This window comes from Pinus tabuliformis, chromosome 9 (genome assembly GCF_031772625.1).
Source record: "Pinus tabuliformis cultivar Carrire ecotype Pingquan chromosome 9, CPIR1, whole genome shotgun sequence".
NCBI classification, from domain to species: Eukaryota; Viridiplantae; Streptophyta; class Pinopsida; order Pinales; family Pinaceae; genus Pinus; species Pinus tabuliformis.
In genome coordinates this window covers 442,735,258-442,755,792 of record NC_142307.1, presented here as the reverse complement: position 1 = coordinate 442,755,792, position 20,535 = coordinate 442,735,258, and the positions used below count along the sequence as shown (strand labels likewise).

The following is a 20,535-nucleotide window of genomic DNA, read 5'->3' as shown; positions in this document are numbered from 1 at the left end:
AAGGGAGACCACCCTAGGTTGCAGTCCTTTATCCGTAGGAAGCTGAGTCTACCACTCTATAAACATGGTACACCGAACACAACATTCGAGGAGATTGCTAGCATGTATATCAAGTCCTTGGTCAATTTATTGACTAAGGTGTATATTGCAGTTCACAGTTACTTGGTACTCCTTTTACCTAGATTCAATTGAACAATCATTTGATCTTTTTTGACTCTTTAAATTTGAAAAGGTCATTGAGAAACTTGTCCTTTCTAGCTTGCAAAACTATTGAAAGCAACTAGAGTCACCTTTTTTACCTTTTCTCTATTCTTAAAAGATGAAAAGGTGGTGTTTTTTTCCTAAAAAATAATTTCCTACGATAAAAATCTCATCCAAAGCAGTTTCTTCTTAGACCAAATTGAGTAATTTCCTTTTAATTTGAATATTGTTAAAGCCCTAAACAAATTTTTCCTTTCCTTTTTTGTTGTTGAGGGGAAGCCACCAGGGCTGAACCATTGATTCCATCTCATAGTTCCCCTTCATTGTCTCATAATGAAGGGTCCTCCCAAGAGTTCATCCAGAACTTCCTTAGTCACTTGAGGATCAAGGTGTTGAACTTGGAATTGTTCTGAATATCCAATCTTTTTCTTCTCATCTCCCTCCATCAAATTTGTCGTCACCTCACGAATCCGATCTAGATTCCTGTGATAATCCTATTCAGACTCCTGAGAGTATGCAGATTCTTGAAAGTCTACAAAGGTTAATTGTTTGTCCATCAAATCCATTGTTGTACCCTGTTGTGATATGTCCTGAGCATTCATACAGTTTGTACGATTGGCCTAGTATTCCTTTGGAGTTATCTCCTCGTACATCCCTCATTCCTCGTTGCTAATTGTTTCCATCTCTGTAGTTAGAAAGTGAGATCCCATTCTCCTCTCGAGATCATTCAGAAGTTTCCGCTACTCATACTCCTCACGTAGATGATGAGTTGGGATATGAATTTCCTCCAGAAGGATTTCCTTATACAAGAAGAGTCACGTCTCTTAGCTTTCCTGAGATTAGTGAACCCATGTTGCCACATGGTTATAATTATTTAGCTCAATTGGTTTCGAGCATTCTAAGTGCCTCACCATTGTATGAGAACCCCATTTGGTCTTCCAATTCTATGACTAAATTATGTCCGTTCATTCAGAATACAACCTCTCCACCGATTGTGCAAACTGACGTCACTTTAGTTCTGGTTCAACCTACCACTATGTCTCGACTTGTTTTGTCGTTTCGACAAACTCTTCCAGTTCAACCCAGAGTCTCAGGTCAGGTCTCGGTAAGTTCTTCTATCTGTACAACGAGTGGATAGACTGTGCCACCGCCTGTGGGCCAAGATCTGAATATTCCCCTCATGTCAGGCAAAACGAGTGTGATTGGATTACAAACTCTCATGGCTGGAAAGATCAACCTTTTGACGATGTTATTCCTAACCCTGTTGGTCCTTCCGGGTTAGGTAACATCTAATACCAATTGCCATATATGGCTTAGGTCCCATTCCAACAAGCTTATGTCCCATATGGTTCACAAGCCTTGGTTAATCCACCTTACATTCCGCAAGATGGACCTTATGTTTAGCCTGGTCAATCCACTGTGCCTACCGGATATGCCTAGATCGAATTTGAGAACTATCAATACCCTCAACGTATAACTCCACGAACTTTCGAGCTACCTTTGCAGCAATAAGGAAAACCTTTACAGGAGCAAGGGAAACATTCACAATAGTAGGGGAAATATTTATAAAAGCAAGGGAAAGAATTGCAACAACAAGGACAACTACTACAACTGCAAGGGAAACCTTTGCAATAGTGGCAGCAACCTTTGCAGTTGCTAACTCAGTTTGTACAACAATCCTCCCAATATTTATCCTCACAAGGACAAGCATTGCAGCCGCAAGGCCAACCTGTACAACAACAAAGTCATCCTTTGCAGCAACAAGGTCAACCTTGGCAACAACAAGCCTTATATGCGTATCTACAACGTGAGCCATTGCAAGGTCAAGGTCAACCCCTACATCACGAGGGTTTTCATCTCATACTGAGAGTTTGCATATGCCTCCTCCATCACAAAACTGATACAAAGTTATTATATGCCGCCATGTAGTCACATTTGAGTCGTGCTCTTATTCAAGGGAAGTAAACACGAGTTGGCCTTTTTGTGGTGTCTCTTGACCTACTTTTCAGTTGGTCGTCCCTCGTAGTGAGAGTCATGTTCATTATCACATCAGCTATGTGGTCCTTTGGTCGTGATGGTTTGAAAAGGTCTCCATTGACTTCTTGTTGCTTGGTCTTGCTCTTATCGACTACGAGAAATTTCTCTCAGAGTGGATCTAGAGCCACACCCTAGCCCTATTTTGATTATTGATTGGTCACCTTGTGCTCAACATCGACAAGTATCATGACTCTTTGACTCAGTGGTTTCCCTTGTGTTTGACGTCATCTTTCATTATCACACATTGGGATTCATGTAGTACCTTGGTTTCCATTCAACCCTATTGGTTGATTCCTCACCTCTGTGTTAGATTTCATTATTGTTTGGTTGAGAGAGTTTCTATCCTATGCTAGCTACATCTTGTGTATGCCGGAAACGTGCTGCGGTTGGGTTACTACATCTTTATTCATCTGAATCCTTCCACATTATTGGCCTACAGGTTACACTCACGGTGGATTGATAAAAGATGCCTTGATTCCTTCCTTCGAGCAGATCTCTTCCCATAAACTTCAACTAATTTCTCTCAGAACAAGGTATAGAGTCCATTTGGGAGTACCTTAGGGTTTGCAGTCATCATTGGTAGACTCCTTCGCTATCGACAGTGGGAAAACATCATTGTTTCTAGATTGATAGATTCTTCCAAGTGTTCGACTTCAGCTCATTTATTCACACTTGTTAGATTGTACTCGGTACCTTGGCTCTCATCATCATTATGAGTGAGTAGTCTCGTGTTTGTTAATGGTATACATCAATGACCAGTAATCAAACAATTTCTCACATGGTCAACTTCAGATCATTTATTCTCATTGTGTAGAAATGTACCACGCAGGTCGGTGAAGACGTCGGGCTTGCATCAGCATTTGTTTGTTCACTTTCGAGTCCCTCCCATTTGTGTAGTACAATTTATTCCATCATTTGACTTGGTACCTTTTAGATCAACTTTATGACTTCACTGATCACCTTTCTACTTTAGTATCATTGATTAATTGTTTGTATGTGATATTGAAACATGTACTTCTATGGATATGATGAAATGATCCACTATGTATTTTCAGGATTTTTTTACTTGTATACGTATTGGATCCTCTTTTTTACTTGACATGCGGACATGCCTTATTATCTCTAAACATGGGTATGCCCTACTGAGATGACAGGTTTCTTTCTAATCTCTTTCACTCGCTTGGCAGGCTGAATTCTGGTGACCTCCTCTGAGGTCTCGATAGGGTTCCTTCTATACACTTAATACATTTTGGCCATCATGTACCTCTTGTGACCTCATATATTTGGGGCATCTCTTATATCATTATTTACCACTCTTAATAGTTTTTATGCTCTCATTATGGCCTAGGGCAACCCTTCCTTTCCAGACTTTGTTCAAATTCTAAAAAATAGTGTTTTACTTCCCATATGATATCTTCCCCTGTATAAAAGTGTGTACATGCGTGTGAGTCTACCCAACCCACGTATATGTGTTAAAACACTAAAAAATAGATAATATCCTTAAATTCAGGCATCGCTTATGGGTTTTACCTGTTACTCACCTATTGTAGCCTATGGCCCAACTCTTTCCCAAGTGGAAAAAATAATTTGGAGAAGTATTAATAAATCTCCATGGGAAGGCCCAAGCGGAGGAGAGATGAGATATTGATATTATAGTTGATTACATCCCTCATCAAGTATGAAGAAATCTCTGTGCCTCCTGCACTCCCAAGTTATAGGAAACATTTGTTTCCTTCTTTGAGATTTCCTTCACCCTTTTATGACGTCCTTGTGTATATCGATGGAGGAAGATTGCTGAAGCCTTGGCACGATAGATCCGGAGGACGGTTTCGCTTAGAGGTGGAGGAAGACTCAAGTTGTAGTTTTCTACATTTCATTTAGCTTACATCAATAAAGAAACGTTGTTATGTACGCGATATTTATAGTGTTTATGCATTAATCTATGTTATGATTTGCTTATGAATATTATGTTAATGCTCATTTTCTCACGTGCTTATATGATTTAACAAATATATCATGAACATGTTTCCTATTACTGTTGTTGGATATGCTTTTCTTGCATAAGTTATAGGTTCTAAATGCATTGAAAGGAGAAGAGGGTTTGGACCCTGCGGGATCGAGTTCGAACGTAAGACCTCACGGTAATACCACTTCTTCCTACTTCAGTAGCTTAAGCATTTAGAGTGTTTGTCTCTGTGCCCTACGTTTTGTTGGGGTTTTCAACCCAAGACCCTATGGTGTTTCCACCTACAACACACATCACTTCAATTTATAATTTTTTATGTGGCTCCATCAAACAACCCATGTGGCACACATAAACACGAAGCCAATGTGACTTGTATACCACATGAACCCATAAGCACGTGGAAAAATGAATAGCTTCATTTGTAAATCTTGGATTTGAGTGATTTTCAGTGCCCCTTCCTCCTCTAAAGCCCCCTAGCTTAGTGTTTGGAGTACCTACCAAGCTACAAATGTCAAAGAGGAAGGCTTTGAGATGCGGAATACGATGGGACCAAATAAAAAAAGGTATTGTCAATAAAAAGTTTCTAAAGCTTATGCTTTATGTGGTAGTTGCCAAGGGCTAAGGTTTCAAAGTGAGCCTAGAGGGATAACATGAGCTTAGCTTGATCTAATTTCTAATTTCTTTAAGTGTATTTTTTTTAGGAGCCCACATTATCTAAATGTTTTGTATAGTTATTTATTTTTTAATTTTTTTAGAAATTTATATTTTCTATTTTGGCAAAGATAAGTAAAATTTCAACTTTGATGAGAGACCAACATCCTTACTTACACATCATAATGAGCCTCTTAAGTCAACAATTAAAAAAAATAAAATTATAAAATAAACTCTGAGTAAACTTTTCCCTTCCCTTCATGCACATTGAAAGAAACAATAATGAGAGTTAAGCTAATTTTATTTATGTTTCCTTAATAACCGCACCTAGAGTAAAAGTCAAAATTAATTGCCACCCAAACTGTAAGAGTTAAGCTAATCTTGTTTATGTTTCGTTAATAAGTGGACCTAGAGTAAAGGCCAAAATTAGTTGCTACGTAAGCTGTAAACAAACTTTTACCTTACGCTAATCTAAATTAGTTGCTACGTAAGCTGTAAACAAACTTTTACCTTACCCTAATCTTATTTATGTTTCCTTGGAGTTAATTGTGGAGACTGGGGAACTCACACTTCTACCGAATCAAAAAATCGTTATTTTTTTATAGGTTACATTACTCTTTTTCTTCCGACATGGCCAGGATTGGCCGCGTTTGGTGTTAATTTTGACTGTGTTTTAGTTCGATATCTAGTAATTTGTCATATAAGTTTGACGGAACTTTGTGTCATGATATTAACTGAACTCTTACTTGATCAAGTTTGGCCTTTAAGTTTTGTATTAACGGAACTATTTAATTTAGTGAAAGGAGGGGCGACTCTTGATCAAGTTTGACAAGATTTTGTACTAATTTCGTGAAAGGAAGAGTTGGCTCTTGTTTCATGATATTAACTGGATCAAGTTTGACCTGACTTTGTATTAAAGAATTATTAAGATTAAAAGTTTTAAATTTAGAAAAAAATGTATTATAATCGGGGATAATACAATACCGTGAGTCTTGTGAACGCTCCCTTTCTATCCCGATTTTAATCCAAACCCCATCGCCACACGGAAACATTCAGAAGGAAACGGAAACGGTTTTTTCCGGAGGACTGAATTTTGGGGAGGATTCACCCTCGAGTAAATCTGCAATTAATTCTTGCATGAAACCGTTACAAATTTATCCACCGTAGATTACTACATGGATGGCCAGAACTTGAGACCACGTAAGTGGAGGACGAAAAATCAGAATTGGGTAAACATTATATATACACGTATTGAAACGAAAGAATTGATATTCAGACCTAGTGAGTGAAGGGCCTTTTTGTATCTATCAGAGGTTTGAGTGAAAATATGAGCACCTCATCCATGATGTCCGGAGCTGATCCAGCAACCCGTGAATCCCCACTCACGGCCAATGACGAATGCCCGGCAGAGGGAGGGCCAAGGGGGCGGGGAAGGCCTAAGGGCTCCAAAAATAGGCCCAAGCCTCTTGTGCCTGCAACCAGTGACTCCCCAGTCACGGCCAATGACGAACGCTCGGGAGAGGGTGGGGCAGTGACGCCAAGGCGGCGCGGCAGGCCCAAAGGCTCCAAAAATAAGGCCAAGGCTCTTGTGCCAAGGCTTTTCGAGATCCCAAGTGGGGAAGACATGAGGACGACTTTGGAGACATTCACACTGGGACGGCAGCTGGGACTCTTCATTCTCAGCGGCAACGGAATGGTAAGGAATGTCACCCTGCACAATCTGGCGGATCCAACGGCAGTGGTGACGTATGGAGGACCGTTGCATATTTTATCGATCTCGGGAGCTTTTCCCCGCACCACCGAGAACCAGCAAGCGACAGAAATCACCGTCAGTCTGAAAGACGTGCGAACTGGTGCCATAGTGGCAGGAACCGTGATGGACAGCCTTCTAGCGTTCGGCCGCGTCTTTCTCATGGCGGGCACAGTTGCGGACATCCACCAGGAGCAGCTGAACGTCCAGCCTGCGCAGGTTTAGCAACGTGGATTGTTCCAGTCGGATCTGACAGAAGCAGAAAGGTAGACAAATATAGTGCGACTTTTTTAGATTTGTCTGGAACGACCAGGTGGTGAAGGGCATATATAGGGTGACTTTTTTAGATTTGTCTTTACTGTTTTCAGGGTTATTGTCTCAGCACGTTTCTTTACCATGAAACTAATTTTGATATTTTTTTGGTTAGTTTAGACATTATTGAGATTATATGTTTTAAACCAAAAAAAAATTGGACAATCATAATGAAACCTTATTGCAATGAAGATAGGATGAATAGGATGAATTGTTTTGGCTTTTGTGTACAGTGCAAGTTAATTGATTGCTGTAGCTTTACAGTGAATACATATTTAACTTGATTGCTGTAGCTTTACAGTGAATACATATTTCTTATTTTTGGTAATGTTACAGATTTTTGTATTCAATGATATGAAATAAAGTTATTTCATGATTTTAAAAAAGTATACAAAACAAAAAGGGATATATGTATTTTTTTTCTATACTTTCATCAAATCATATTGGGACATAGTTAATCCTCAGATCGTTTCTTTCTAATATGAATCCCACAAAACAGAAATGAATATCTGTATTTTATTGAAAAGAATATCTGTATTTTTTTTCCTATACCTTTAACCTACCATACTAGAGCAAAGTTAATCCTCAAAACCTTTCCTTCTAATATGAATCCCACAAAACAGAAATGAATGTCTGTATTGTATTTTTTACCTTCACCATATCCTTTTCTTTCCAACATTTTGTATTAAATACCAAAGTGGCAGGTATCTTTAAGTAGATGGAATATTTCCAATCTCTAAGAGTTTCAATAAAAATTTATGAGTTTTTTTATTTTTATTTTTTCACTAGTTTTTTATCAGAAAGAATAAAAATTAACTAAATTTTTATTCAGTTATTTTTATATAGATAATGAGTTTTATCATTTATCACTATCATATCCCACATTTAAGTGATCCTAATACTATTTATTTGCTCTGCAAATTAGCCTTTACAAAAACATTTCCAATAATGGTATATACCTAAAATATGCATGCTGGCCAAAGCCTCTTAGTTTGGTTTATTTCAGAATGCATATTTTAGGTATATACCATTATTATATATATATATATATATATATATATATATATATATATATATAATAAAACTTCAAGAAAACCCAGGCATGTGGGCCTTTATGGAATTGAAGCAAGTCATTCTTCCGTGAGATCTTGGAGGAAGTTGTAATATATGTATTTTTCTTAATCATTTAAGCCAATCTTAGAAAGAGATTAGCCTATCCTCTTTGATTCTCTGAAGATATGCATTATGTCTAAACTCTAGAATTCATGTATCAATGCATAGATATGATCCCCCTAGTGTAGGATAAAATGTAGATTTATTCTATATACTATCTATGATTGTTTTTGAGTGGATGTTTAGGATCATTTTTTTTGTGGAAAACCACATAATGCCCACAGGGCCACCCTTTTAGCCTTGGTGTTTGTACCCATCCCACCATGCCATCTAACTTATAGCATGATTTTTACTCATGCTTGGCCATCCTCCATTTACACCTTTTTTTAGAATCCCTATCCACCAAACTGTCTCCTCTTGGACTCCAACATAGTCCTACCCTTTTCAATTAGTTTATATATAGATTCCATTCCAATGGTCTACCATAATAACCCAATATTCTGGGCCTCTTTCCAATTAGGATGTGCTCCATTCCACTTGTTAATTGCTTGATCTAAGACAAAAATTACTCTATGTTGTAATGCCACCATAGTTCCTTATCTGAGGCAAGTGTTATCTGACAATCCCACAATCCCCTCTAGTGTGATGATAATCATATTGCCCTTCCCAAATGCCAATTTAATGAGCTTCAAGAACCAACGTTTTATCTTTAGACAAATTTCTTAAGGTATTTGGCTCATATAACCTCCTTCCAAATGTCTTCACCAAATAGTTCCAACCTAAGGGAATTCATTAATAATGACTAACCAAATACCTTTGTATTTAGAATACTTCATCCACCTATTACTCCTATGCTGGAAATAGAGCTCCACTTAAAGAGATGAAATTTTAGATTCCCATGAGTCTAGAACCATAGGAAGCTCCCTGAAACTGAGGGGATCTCAGAAATAATGAGTGCTATAAGGGAAAATAGATGCATCCAACATATTGAATCAAAGTGAGCCAATGGTGAGTCCAACATTTGACCTTCTTCCTAAATTTAGAGAGTAGCCATGTGAAATTTGTGATTCCTATGTGTCTGTTTCCATAGGAAGCTGGCTAAAACTAAGGCGATGCAAGAAATAATCAGTGTGGGAAGAGAAAATAGATGCATCCAATATATTGTCAATTGTTGAAGGAAAGATTGAACCAAAGTGAACCTCCCACCTAGTGAGAGCCAAAGGGTGAGTCCAACATTTCAGATTCTTCCAAAATTTAGAGAGTAGCCATGTCTAGTCCCCCAAACTGTAGTTGTTAGGCTTCAACCTACATCCCAAATAGGTAAAGCTTTCATGAAGGGTCTTGGTGGAGACCCCAAATGTTTGAGCAATTTAATTTATATCTGAAGGGTTCCCATGTGAGAAAAAATAAGAATAGACTTTTGTCCATTTCCAATAAGTCTAGAAGCCTTAATGAAACTGTGAAAGATGTGTTGTAGAGCCTCCCAATGTCATTCAAAATGTTAGAATATCCTTTACAAAAAATAAGTGAGTGATACTAACCTCCCGTGTCATTTAGATCCCATAAACATCCCCATGGCCCTAGCCAAATTAATATTTTGACTGATACCATCCATATATGAGCTTATGGACTGCAATCTACCCTAAGTTCCAAAAGGAGAAGGTCAAAATTATTGCAATGAAGTTGATTTATATAGGCCAAAATGGATCTCATCTCCTCCTACTCTTCTACATTACCCAATAACTCTTGTTCCAAGAGCTCCAAGAAATGTAAAAATATCTCAACTGTCACCCCAAAGGATTTCAATACCAAAAGGATTAATACCAAAAGGATTTCCTCTATAGTGATCAGTATATATAGAGTAGCATTTCATTCATTGTCAAACATTGTAGGATATTCTTCTGGAGCCCAAAGAAGACCTTCAATATTCACCTCATCCATTTTCAATGTGCACCTCATCCCTGGGTGTGAAGAGGTTCAGAGAATTTATGGATCTCATCATCTCATAAACCTGTTCTTTATGGATCTCACCATAACATAATTTGCATAAGCCCCTTGATGTTCCAAATAGTGTTCCAAATTTTCCTTTGATTTCAAAACTATGGAAAAATTAAGTGTTTAGATCCCCTCACCTACCCTCACTGATCCAAATAGCCCTACTCTTCAACCTCCATGTAGTCTCCTCAAATGTCACAACGCCCTTCTTCCTTTCTTTCAATGTATTCAATCTTTCCAATTGTTGCATAGTGGGTGGCACTACTGACACACTCTCCCTCTCCCTTATATCTATAATCTCTTCTATCAATGCCTTTAGTTGCTGATATAAGTTATTATTTTTATTTCTCTCCCATATACACACTTGTTTTTTAGGTTCTTTAATTTCATAGTGATTTTTTTCATGGTAGAGGGTGTCTCATATGATTTCCATACCCTCATTACTAGTTTATTAAAATATTCCTCCTCGAGCCATGTCCTCTTAATTTGAATGCTATGCCCCTCCTGGCCTACTTTTGGCATCATTGAAGGAAAATAGGAGATGTTGTCCACCATACCCCTAATGTGTCCAGAAAGAAAATCCTAGAATAGTTCTTATGTGCCTTTAAGTCTGCCTAATTTGGATCACAAAGAGCAACCTGAAAACCCACATGAATCAGTTGTAGCCATGCACCAATATCCATATAGTGACTAAAATATGAAATGGATCTCCCAACATATACCATCCTCTCCTGAACAAGTTATGATGAAAGAAGCTACAAACTAGAATAGGTTTAGCAGTGACAACATTTTTAGTGGCATCCCCAAGCCATGCCATATTGAAGGAAAAAATATTTATGGTGGTCCACTCTGAAAAAGTTACATTTTATCTAAGGGCCCTCGAAGGAATTTAGGACAGGGACATCAAATAAACTAACAGAATCATGCAATAGGTGCCTTCTTTTCCCACAAAAGTATATGCTACTGATTGTTTAAGTTTTAGGTCTATTGGGCCACTAATAACAAGAGAAAATGCATGACCTTTCGTATTTTGCATGGCAAGGGAGGAGAGATCAATGACATGGTTTAGCATTAGAAATTAAATACTAGTGTCAACTAAATTATGAGGGGATGACAGAGGAATAGGGTTCAATGAGTGTGTAGGAAAGGTAGTGGTGAGGACCATGACTGGTCTATATCAGGATGGTTCCAAAGGAGGAATTATAGAGGTGTCATCATGGGTGGGAGGAGGGAGGACCAAGGTACTCCATAGAGAATAGGCCTGAGGAGCCTTGCTAACTTGCTAACATCAGGTAAAGTGGGTAAGAGTCCACTAGAATTAGAGTTTTTACAAAAAGGGGTATAAGTCTGATTCCCACCCACCTAAGAAACTTAGAATAGGGTAGGGGAAGAAGGTATTGATTGTGAAGGGTTATAAATAGACATATGATTAAATAAAATGGGCTCACATACCTTGTTCACATTCCCTTTACGAGTGTGGAAATGGTTTTCTACCATCCATAGGAAAATGTGTGTCATGCTACACATTTCTTCAATTTTGGTATCAAGTGAGAACATCTCTCAAGAATGTGTCACCAATATGATGACATAACATACATCTAAAGGAGATAATAGATCCTCTCCCTAAAGCTTCTAGAATCCCATTCCAAATCATTGTTTTCTCCTAAGCCCCTCCAGTGCTTCACCTAAAGGACGATCCAAGCCACCCTCTTGGCCAGAGTTCTAGGGTCCATATAGACCAAACTTCCTCTACATTACCAATGTCTATTTGCTCGTTATGGATCCAATACTCTTAACAACAAACATGATAGTTTTACCTAGATGAGATTGCTCTTAGGTGTCTCCAATAGCACATTAAAACCTATATACCACAGGTTAAGTCTCAACAATCATAGCATTAAAAATGGAAACCTTATCTCTATGCTAATTAATTTTGATATTTTTGTTAGTTTTGGCATTATTGACATCATATGTTTTAAATAAATTTTTTCTTGACAATCATAGAATTATCAATGGAAACCTTATTTCTATGAAGATATGATGAATTGTTTTTATTTTTTTGTAAGGTATAAGGATATTGATTGGCTTTTACAGTAAATAGATATTTATGATTTAATGGTAGGGATACATATTTTTGTATTCAATGGTATGGAATAAAGTTATTTCATGATTTTAAAAAGGTATACAAAACAAAAAAGAATATATGTATTGTTTTTCTATACCTTCAACAAATCATATTAGGGCTGGGAACCTTTCTTTCTAATATGAATCCCATGAAACAGAAATGAATATCTTTATTTTATTGAAAATAATATATGTATTCTCTATATGATTCAACCTACCATACTAGGGCAAAGTTAATACTCATAACCTTTCTTTCTAATATGAATCCCACAAAACATAAATGAATATTTGTATTGTATTTTTGATACCTTCACCATATCCTTTTCTTTCCAACATCTTGTATGAAAACCAAAGTGGAAGGCATTTTAAGTAGATGGAATTTTTCCAATCTTTAAGAGTTTCAATAAAAGTGTATGAGTTTTTCTATTTTTTTCACTAGTTTTTTTTATGAGAAAGAATAAAAATTAACCAAACTTTTATTTAGTTGTTTTTACATAGATAATAATTCTTATAGTTTATAACTATCATATCCCACATGTAAGTGATCCTAATACTATTTATTTACTCTGCAAATTAGTCTTTACATAAACATTTCCAATAATGGTATATCTCTAAACTATGCATTTTGAAACACAGGTCCCTTCTTCCCTCAAAACATCATCTCACAGAAAGTTATAATATATGTATTTTTCTTAATCATTTAAGCCAATATTAGAAAGGGATTAGACTGTCCTCTTTGATTCTCTCAAGATATGCATTATGTATAAACTCTAGAATTCATGTATCAATGCATAGATATGATCCTACTATTGTAGGATCAAATGCAGATTTACTCTATATACTATCTATGATTGTTTTTGAGTGGAATTTTTGGATATAATATCTATGATTTTTTTGATTGGATGTTTAGGATCATTTCCTTTTGTGGAAAACCACATAGTGCCCATAGGGCCACCCTTTCAGCCTTGGTGTTTGTACCCATCCCAACATGCTAGTGTAACTCATACCATGAATTTTCACTCATGCTCAGCCATCCTCCATTTCCACCTTTTTTGAGAATCCCTATCCACCAAAGTGTCTCCTCTTGGACTCCAACATAGTCCTACCCTTTTTAATTAGTTTATATATAGATTCCATTCCTTTAGGCCTACCCTAGAAACCCAATATTCTAGGCCTCTTTCCATTTAGGATTTGCTACATTCCACTTGTTAATTGCTTGATCTAGGACAAAAATTATTCTATGTTGTAATGCCACCATAGTTCCCTATTTGAGGAAGGTGTTATACCACAACCCCACATTCCCTTCTAGTGTGATGATAATCCTATGACCCTTCCCAAATGGCCATTTATGTGCCTTTAAGTCTACCTAATTTTGATCCCAAAGAGCCACCAGAAAACCCACATGAACCAATTGTAGTCATACACCAATATCTATATAGTGACTGAAAATATGAAATAGATATAGGTTTAGTATGGACAACATTTTAGTGGCATCCCCCAAGCCATGCCATATTGAAGGAAAAAATATTTATGGTGGTGTAGTCTTAGAGGTACATTTTCTCTAAGGGGCGTGGAAGGATTTTATGATAGGAACATCTAAAAAACCCAGTAGAATCATGCAAAAAGTGCCTTGGAGGCTTACTCACAGGAAAGTATATACTAATGTTCTAGTTTAGTTCCATTGGGCCCTAATAACACTAGACAAGGCATGACCTTTCCCCTTTTTCATGGTGAGGGAAGAGAGATCCATGACAGGGTTTAGCATCAAAAATTCAATATGAGTGTCAACTAAATTATCAGGATGATGGAGTAAGAGGTTTCAATGAGTTTGGGAGGGAAGTTAGTGGTGAGGACCATGACCTGGTCCATATCAAGATTGTTCCAAAGGTGGAATTAAAAGGGTGTCATCATGGGTGGTAGGAGGGTGACCAAGGTACTATGAGGAGCCTTGGTAACATCACGTAGAGTGGGTAAAAGTCCACTATAGTTTGAGTTTATACAAAGAGGGGTGTTAGAAATAGACATATGCTTAAAGAAAATGGGCTGATGAGAGGAGGTAGAAATACCTTGTTCAGATTACCTTTCCAAGTTTCCAAATGGTTGTGATCCATCCATAGGAAAGTGTCTCTCATGGTGCACATTTCTTTCACATTTCTTCCACATTTCTTCCATTTTAGTATACTGAGGACATCTCTCAAGAACTTGGCCCATATGATGACATAACATAAAATGTGAAAGAGATGCCTCAATAATAGATCTTCTCCCTAAAACTCCTAGAGTCCCATTCCAATTCTATGTTTTCTTGGAAGCCCTTGGAGTGGTTCACCTAAACAAGGATGCAAGCCTCCCTCTTGGCCCTAGCCCCAGAGAGAGGGGGTCCATGTAGAAGAAAGGTCCTACATTACCAATCTTCATTTGGGATTTATAGATCCAATACTCTAACAACAAACTAGATAGTTTTACCTACATGAGATTGTTCTTAGGTGTGTCCATTAGAACATTAAAACCTATATACCATAGGTTAAGTCTCAACAATCATAGAATTAAAAATGTAAACCTTATCTCTGTGCAAACTAATTTAGATATTTTTGTTAGTTTTGACATTATTAACATTTTATGTTTTAAATAAACATTTTGCTCACAATCATAGAATTTTAAATGGAAACCTTATTGCTATGAAGATATGATGAATACATCATAGTAATTTGATTTAAGGAACTTTTAAAATTGCAATAATAATTTAAACTATATTTTGTTTAACATAGAAAAGTAAAAGAAAAATATTGAATTTCAAATTTAAATTAAGGTAAAATACTTGTTTTGTAATTATTGTTTTTAATAAAATGTATTATATATCTTTAAGGTCTATTGACAAAGGTTTTGCTACAATCTAGTGAGAAATCACTTTTTGGATGGTGCCAATGGATTCAGCACCATTAAAAACCCAAAACACACCCAAAATCCAAAAATTAATAGTTGCATTGACAATTTCAAAATATCACCTAAATTTTATTAAAATATTCTTAAATTTTCATTATTTTAAAAGAAAATTTTAAACTATTATTTTAAACAATTATTTAAATAAATAAATGAATAATTAAAATGGAATAATCTACAAAATACTAGGGTTGAAATTTCTCCCAAACCTTAATATTGTAAATTGGTCCTCTTGAAAAACACATTGCGCGTAAATGTAATAATTCATTTTCGCGATAAAATGTAAGAATTCTGAGATGTACAATTCACAGCTTCTAGTAGTTGTTCCGACAGTGTTCATTTCCCTGCACTCTTCGGCTCTTCAAGCCGACAGTGTTCATTTCCCTGCACTCTTCATGTCTGCACTCTTCAAGTCAAAAATGGCAGATATTAGAGTTCCGATTGATAGAGAATTTATTTATTAATCAACTAGAAAATTTGTTCTAACGATTAGATTAGAAATTGGTTTTTCATCAATGTTTAAATGTATTTACAATCTTTCAATTCAGTTGTTCTTGCGGTTTATCGGTTTCTTTTAATATTCTAATCATCAGTCATTTGCATTGATTGTCTGTCAATTCAGTACCGTGATTAAGCAAAGTTGAAATAGACGGGTTTTACTAGTGTTACTGATATTTAAGATTATATTTATTTATCTATTTAATTATATTAAATTTTTTTTTTCTTCTGTCTCAGTGAGCTTATAGGAATTTTATTTATTACTTGAAATAATTTTGTATTGAATGTTATGTAGGACTATTAATTCTCCTCATCTTTAGGAATATTTTTCATTGCTTGAAATAATTTTGTACTAAATGCTATGTAGGATTATTAATAATAATATTCTGAGAAATTTTTCATAGAATTTTTCATAACTTCAAACATTTCTCATATTAGCACTATCACCTCTAATACATGAGTGATAAACCATTTGTTTATTAACAGTTTTTTCAACTCATGTACTTCACAAGTTTTTAGCCCTTGATGTTGCCACTTTGAGTTATGCATGAAAGGCCTTTTTAACAATGGTCCTCAACAAAATTTTGAGTTTTGGACCCTAGGTTTGTGAGAATTTATGGTTTTCCTTTTGCTGAGTGATCTTATAACTTTTAGGAATTTTATTTCTTGTTAATTCTAATCTTAAGTATTAATAAGGATATTCTCATAATATTTTAAAATTTTAATAACTTCCAAACATTTACAATATTTTCATTATCACTACTAATACATGATTGACCTGCTTATTAATAGTTTTTTGAAACTCATGTACTTCACAAGTTTTTAGTACTTGATGTTTCCACTTTGCATTATACATGGAGGCTTCTTTAATCATGGTAGTAATCAAAATTTTGGTTTTTGGACTCCAGGTTTGTGAGAATCTATGGTTTTTGCCATGGTATTCATGTTGAAAATTCCAACCAGCTATGTCTTTAGACACCACCACTTCTTTCATTGTTCAGTGATCCCTAATAAATGGTATCAAAGCTTAGGAAAAAATGAGATAGTTGATGATGATTTGGAACAAGACTCCAAATAAATTTGTTTAGTGACCATTGTGATCCAAACAACTGTGTCTTTAAACACCATCCTTCTATCATTTTGTAATCCTAACAATTATGTGACCAAGGGAATTCTTCAATAGAAAACTAGCCTTAGTGAAGCCTCTTACTTTCTCCAACAACAATATAGATTTTATGTTTAGGAGCCTATGGCTATTAGAGGCCAAGAACAAGGCATTGTTCCACTAATTAACCCCTAATTCATTGTTGACTCCAATTTCTATGGACACAAACATGGTTAAATTACTCATTCTAGAGTTGTCACCCTTTAAGGTTTGTTCAATCTCCTAAGCATCTCCACCTTCATTCATGCCTTCCATGAAATTTGTGTATGTAGGATATCAATATAGAACTATAATGCTTGATATATGAAAGGAACTTTATTCTTAGGAACAACTAAAATACATTGACAAGTATGTTAGATTTAATATATCCCACCATTCTACTAATTCAAATTCATGTTGCATCATAGGATCCCAAAATCAAACCTAAAGGCTTCATTCTCACTAGACTTGATAGCCTAAATATGGAAACAAAACTACATTACTGATGGGTATCTATAGAACTAGTGCGGCTGGGTAAAATTACAAACAAGCTAAAGACACTAGCTCATAATAATCCATTTTGATCATTGTTTAAGATGGAAAGCCATAATTGGCTCACCTTGCTAATTAAATCCAGGCATAGGATGATGGAAAAAGTCATGGACATGACCTCCTATAGGCTCCATTCTACCTTCAAGGTTCACTAATTTGTCATGGATTAGATTTTGACCTCTTAGTGGATGCCATCATGCACAAAATCCACCATTGGTTCTTTTGGAGATTGTTCACGAACCTTATAGCTTAGTTCCTATTTTTGTTCTTGTCATGAGCCAATTGGTCTAAAAGGAAAGGCAACTCAACTCTACCTAGATGCATCATCATGAGTCATGTATCAAAGGGAAAAGGAATCTCAACTCTACATGGATACATCATCATGAGGATACATCAGCATCATCATGAGGATACAACATCATGAGTCATTTGCACTGAGTGTGTAAATTCACTAGTGTGATTAAGAAAATTTGAATTAGACAGGATTTGTCTCATTTACTAGTGCTACTAATCTTTAAGCAACCTTTTTTTGTTGATTGCTCTTATAATATTTAGGAATTTTATTTATTGCTTGAAATAATTTTCTATTAAATACTATGTAGGACTATTAATAAATATATTCTTATAATGTTTAACTCTCTTTTACTGACTTCAAACATTTCTCATACAAGCACTATCATCTCTAGTACATTAGAGCTAAAATCTATTAACATTTTTTCCAAGTCATGTACTTCACAAGCTTTTGCCCTTTATGTTGCCACTATGCATTATGCATGAAAGGCCTATTTAACCATGGATTTGAGTAAAATATTGGGTTTTGGATTATAGGTTGTGAGAATTTATGGTTTTTCTTTTGGTGAGTGATCTTATAAATCTTAGGAATTTTATTTCTTTCTTGAAATAATTTTCCATTAAATGTTATTATTAAGTATTAATAAGGATATTATGAGAATATTTAAATTTTTTAATAAGTTCAAACTTTTATCATATTAGCATTGTCACTACTAATACATGGTTGACCCGTCCCTTAACAATTTTTTGAAACCAATGTACTTCACCAGGTTTTAGTCCTTGATGTTGCTACATTGCATTATACATCAAGGACTTCTTTAATCATGGTAGTGATTAAAATTTTGGTTTTAGGTTTGTGAGAATTTATGTTTTTTCAATGAAATTCATGTTGAAAACTACTATTTAAAGTTTTAAAAAATACTGATAAATTTATCTTCCACTGGGATCTTAATCATGGGTGTGGCTAGACACCACCACTTCTCTTAGTGTTTTTGGTTCTCACTAAAAAATGAGATGGTTGTTCAGTGATTGGGACCAAAGAACAAAAATAAATATGTTTAGTGACCATTGAGATCCTAGACAATTGTTTCTTTAAACACCATCACTTCTATCATTTTATAATTCTAACAACTATGTAGCCATAAAAATTCATGAATAGAAGACCTGCTTTAGTAAAAAATCTTACATTCTCTAACAACAATATAGATTTTAAGTTTAGGAGCCTATTTCTATTAGAATCCGAGAACCACACACTATTCCACCAATTAAACTTTACTTCAGGGCTCATTGCAATTTCAATGGACACATACATGCTTAACTGTACTCATCCTAGAGCTCTCACCCTTTAAGGGTTGTTAATGCTCTTAAGAATCTACACCTTCATTCAAGTTTTGCATGAAACTTGTGTGGCTAGAAGATTATATAGAACAATAATTTTTGATATAAGGGAACATTATGCTTAGTAACAACCAAATACATTGACAAGTATGTTGGATTTATTTTTGTAAATCAAAATTGTTTGTTAATTCACATTCATGTTACATTGTGATAGGCTCCAGAAAAAAACATTAAGGCCTCATTCTTATTAGACATCATGGCCTAAATATGGAAACAAATCCACATTAAAAATAAGCTAATGACACTCTAAAGCCATTTTCTCATAACCCAATATAACCAAAAAATCCCACTTAGCTAAAAAAAACCCATTTTCATGATTAATGTTCAAGATGGAGAGCAAGAATTGGCCCACCTTGCTAATTAACTCTAGGCAGAGGTTGATGGAAAGCCTCATGGACATAACCTTGTATATGCTCCATTCTACCTTCAAGATTCACTAATCTGTCATGGATTTTTTTGACCTCTCACTCGATGACATCATGCCCAAAATCCACAGTAGGTTCTATTGGAGAAAATTCATGACCCTTATACCTTATTTCCTATCATTGTGCTTGTCAAGAGCTAGTTGTTCTCAATAAATTGTAATTTACTCCCATTCTATGTGTCAAAGGGAAAAGGCATCTTGACTCTACATGGATACATCATCATGATTCATTTGCATTGAGTGTGTCAATTCAGTAGTGTGATTAAGTAAAGTTGAAGTAGACAGGCTTTGTCTCATTTCCACTTTACCAGTGCTATTAATCTTTAGCATTTCACCTTTCTTTAAGAATTTTATTTATTGCTTGAAATAATTTTCAATTAAATGCTATGTAGAACTATTAATAAAATGCTTGAAATAATTTTCAAATAAATGCTATGTAGAACTATTAATAAGGATATTATGAGAATATTTAACTCTTTTTTTCTAACTTCAAACATTTCTCATATTAGCACTATCACCTCTAATAACTGAGTGTGATAAATTAAAGTGTCTATTAATAGTTTTTTCAACTATGTACTTCACAATCTTTTAGCTCTTAATGCTTCCACTTTGCATTATGCATGAAAGTCCTTTTTAACATGGTGGTGAACATTTTTTTTTGGTTTTGGACTAGAGTTTGTGAGAATTTATGGTTTTTCTTTTCTTGAGTGATCTTATAAATTTTAGGAATTTTATTTCTTTCTTGAAATAATTTTCCATTAAATGCTATTCATAAGTATTAATAAGGATATTCTTAGAATATTTTAATTTTTTAATAACTTCAAATATTAACCCTATCACTACTAACTACGGGTACTTCACAATTTTTAAGTCCTTATGTTGGTACTTTTCATTATACATCAAGGGCTTCTTCAATCATGGTAGTGAACATAATTTTGGCTTTTGGACTTCATATTTGTGAGATTGTATGTTTTTTCCAATGAAATTCATGTTGAAAATCATTATTTAAAGGCAAAAAATACATATAAAGGTATCTTCCATTGGGATCCCAATCATGGTGTCTTTAGACACCACCACTTCTCTAGTGTTTTGTGTTCTCTTATCAAATCTCCCTAAAAAATGAGATGGTCGATGAATGATTG

At 35.3% G+C, this 20,535-nt stretch overlaps 1 protein-coding gene across 1 annotated transcript; it reads left to right on the top strand.

Annotated features, from left to right (window-relative positions):
* Positions 1–6,200: 6,200 nt before the first annotated feature.
* Positions 6,201–6,830, top strand: LOC149149058 (AT-hook motif nuclear-localized protein 20-like). The gene has a single exon (XM_089442372.1). It carries the CDS (start codon positions 6,201–6,203, stop codon positions 6,828–6,830), a length of 630 nt encoding a protein of 209 aa, XP_089298498.1.
* The last annotated feature ends 13,705 nt before the right edge of the window (positions 6,831–20,535 follow it).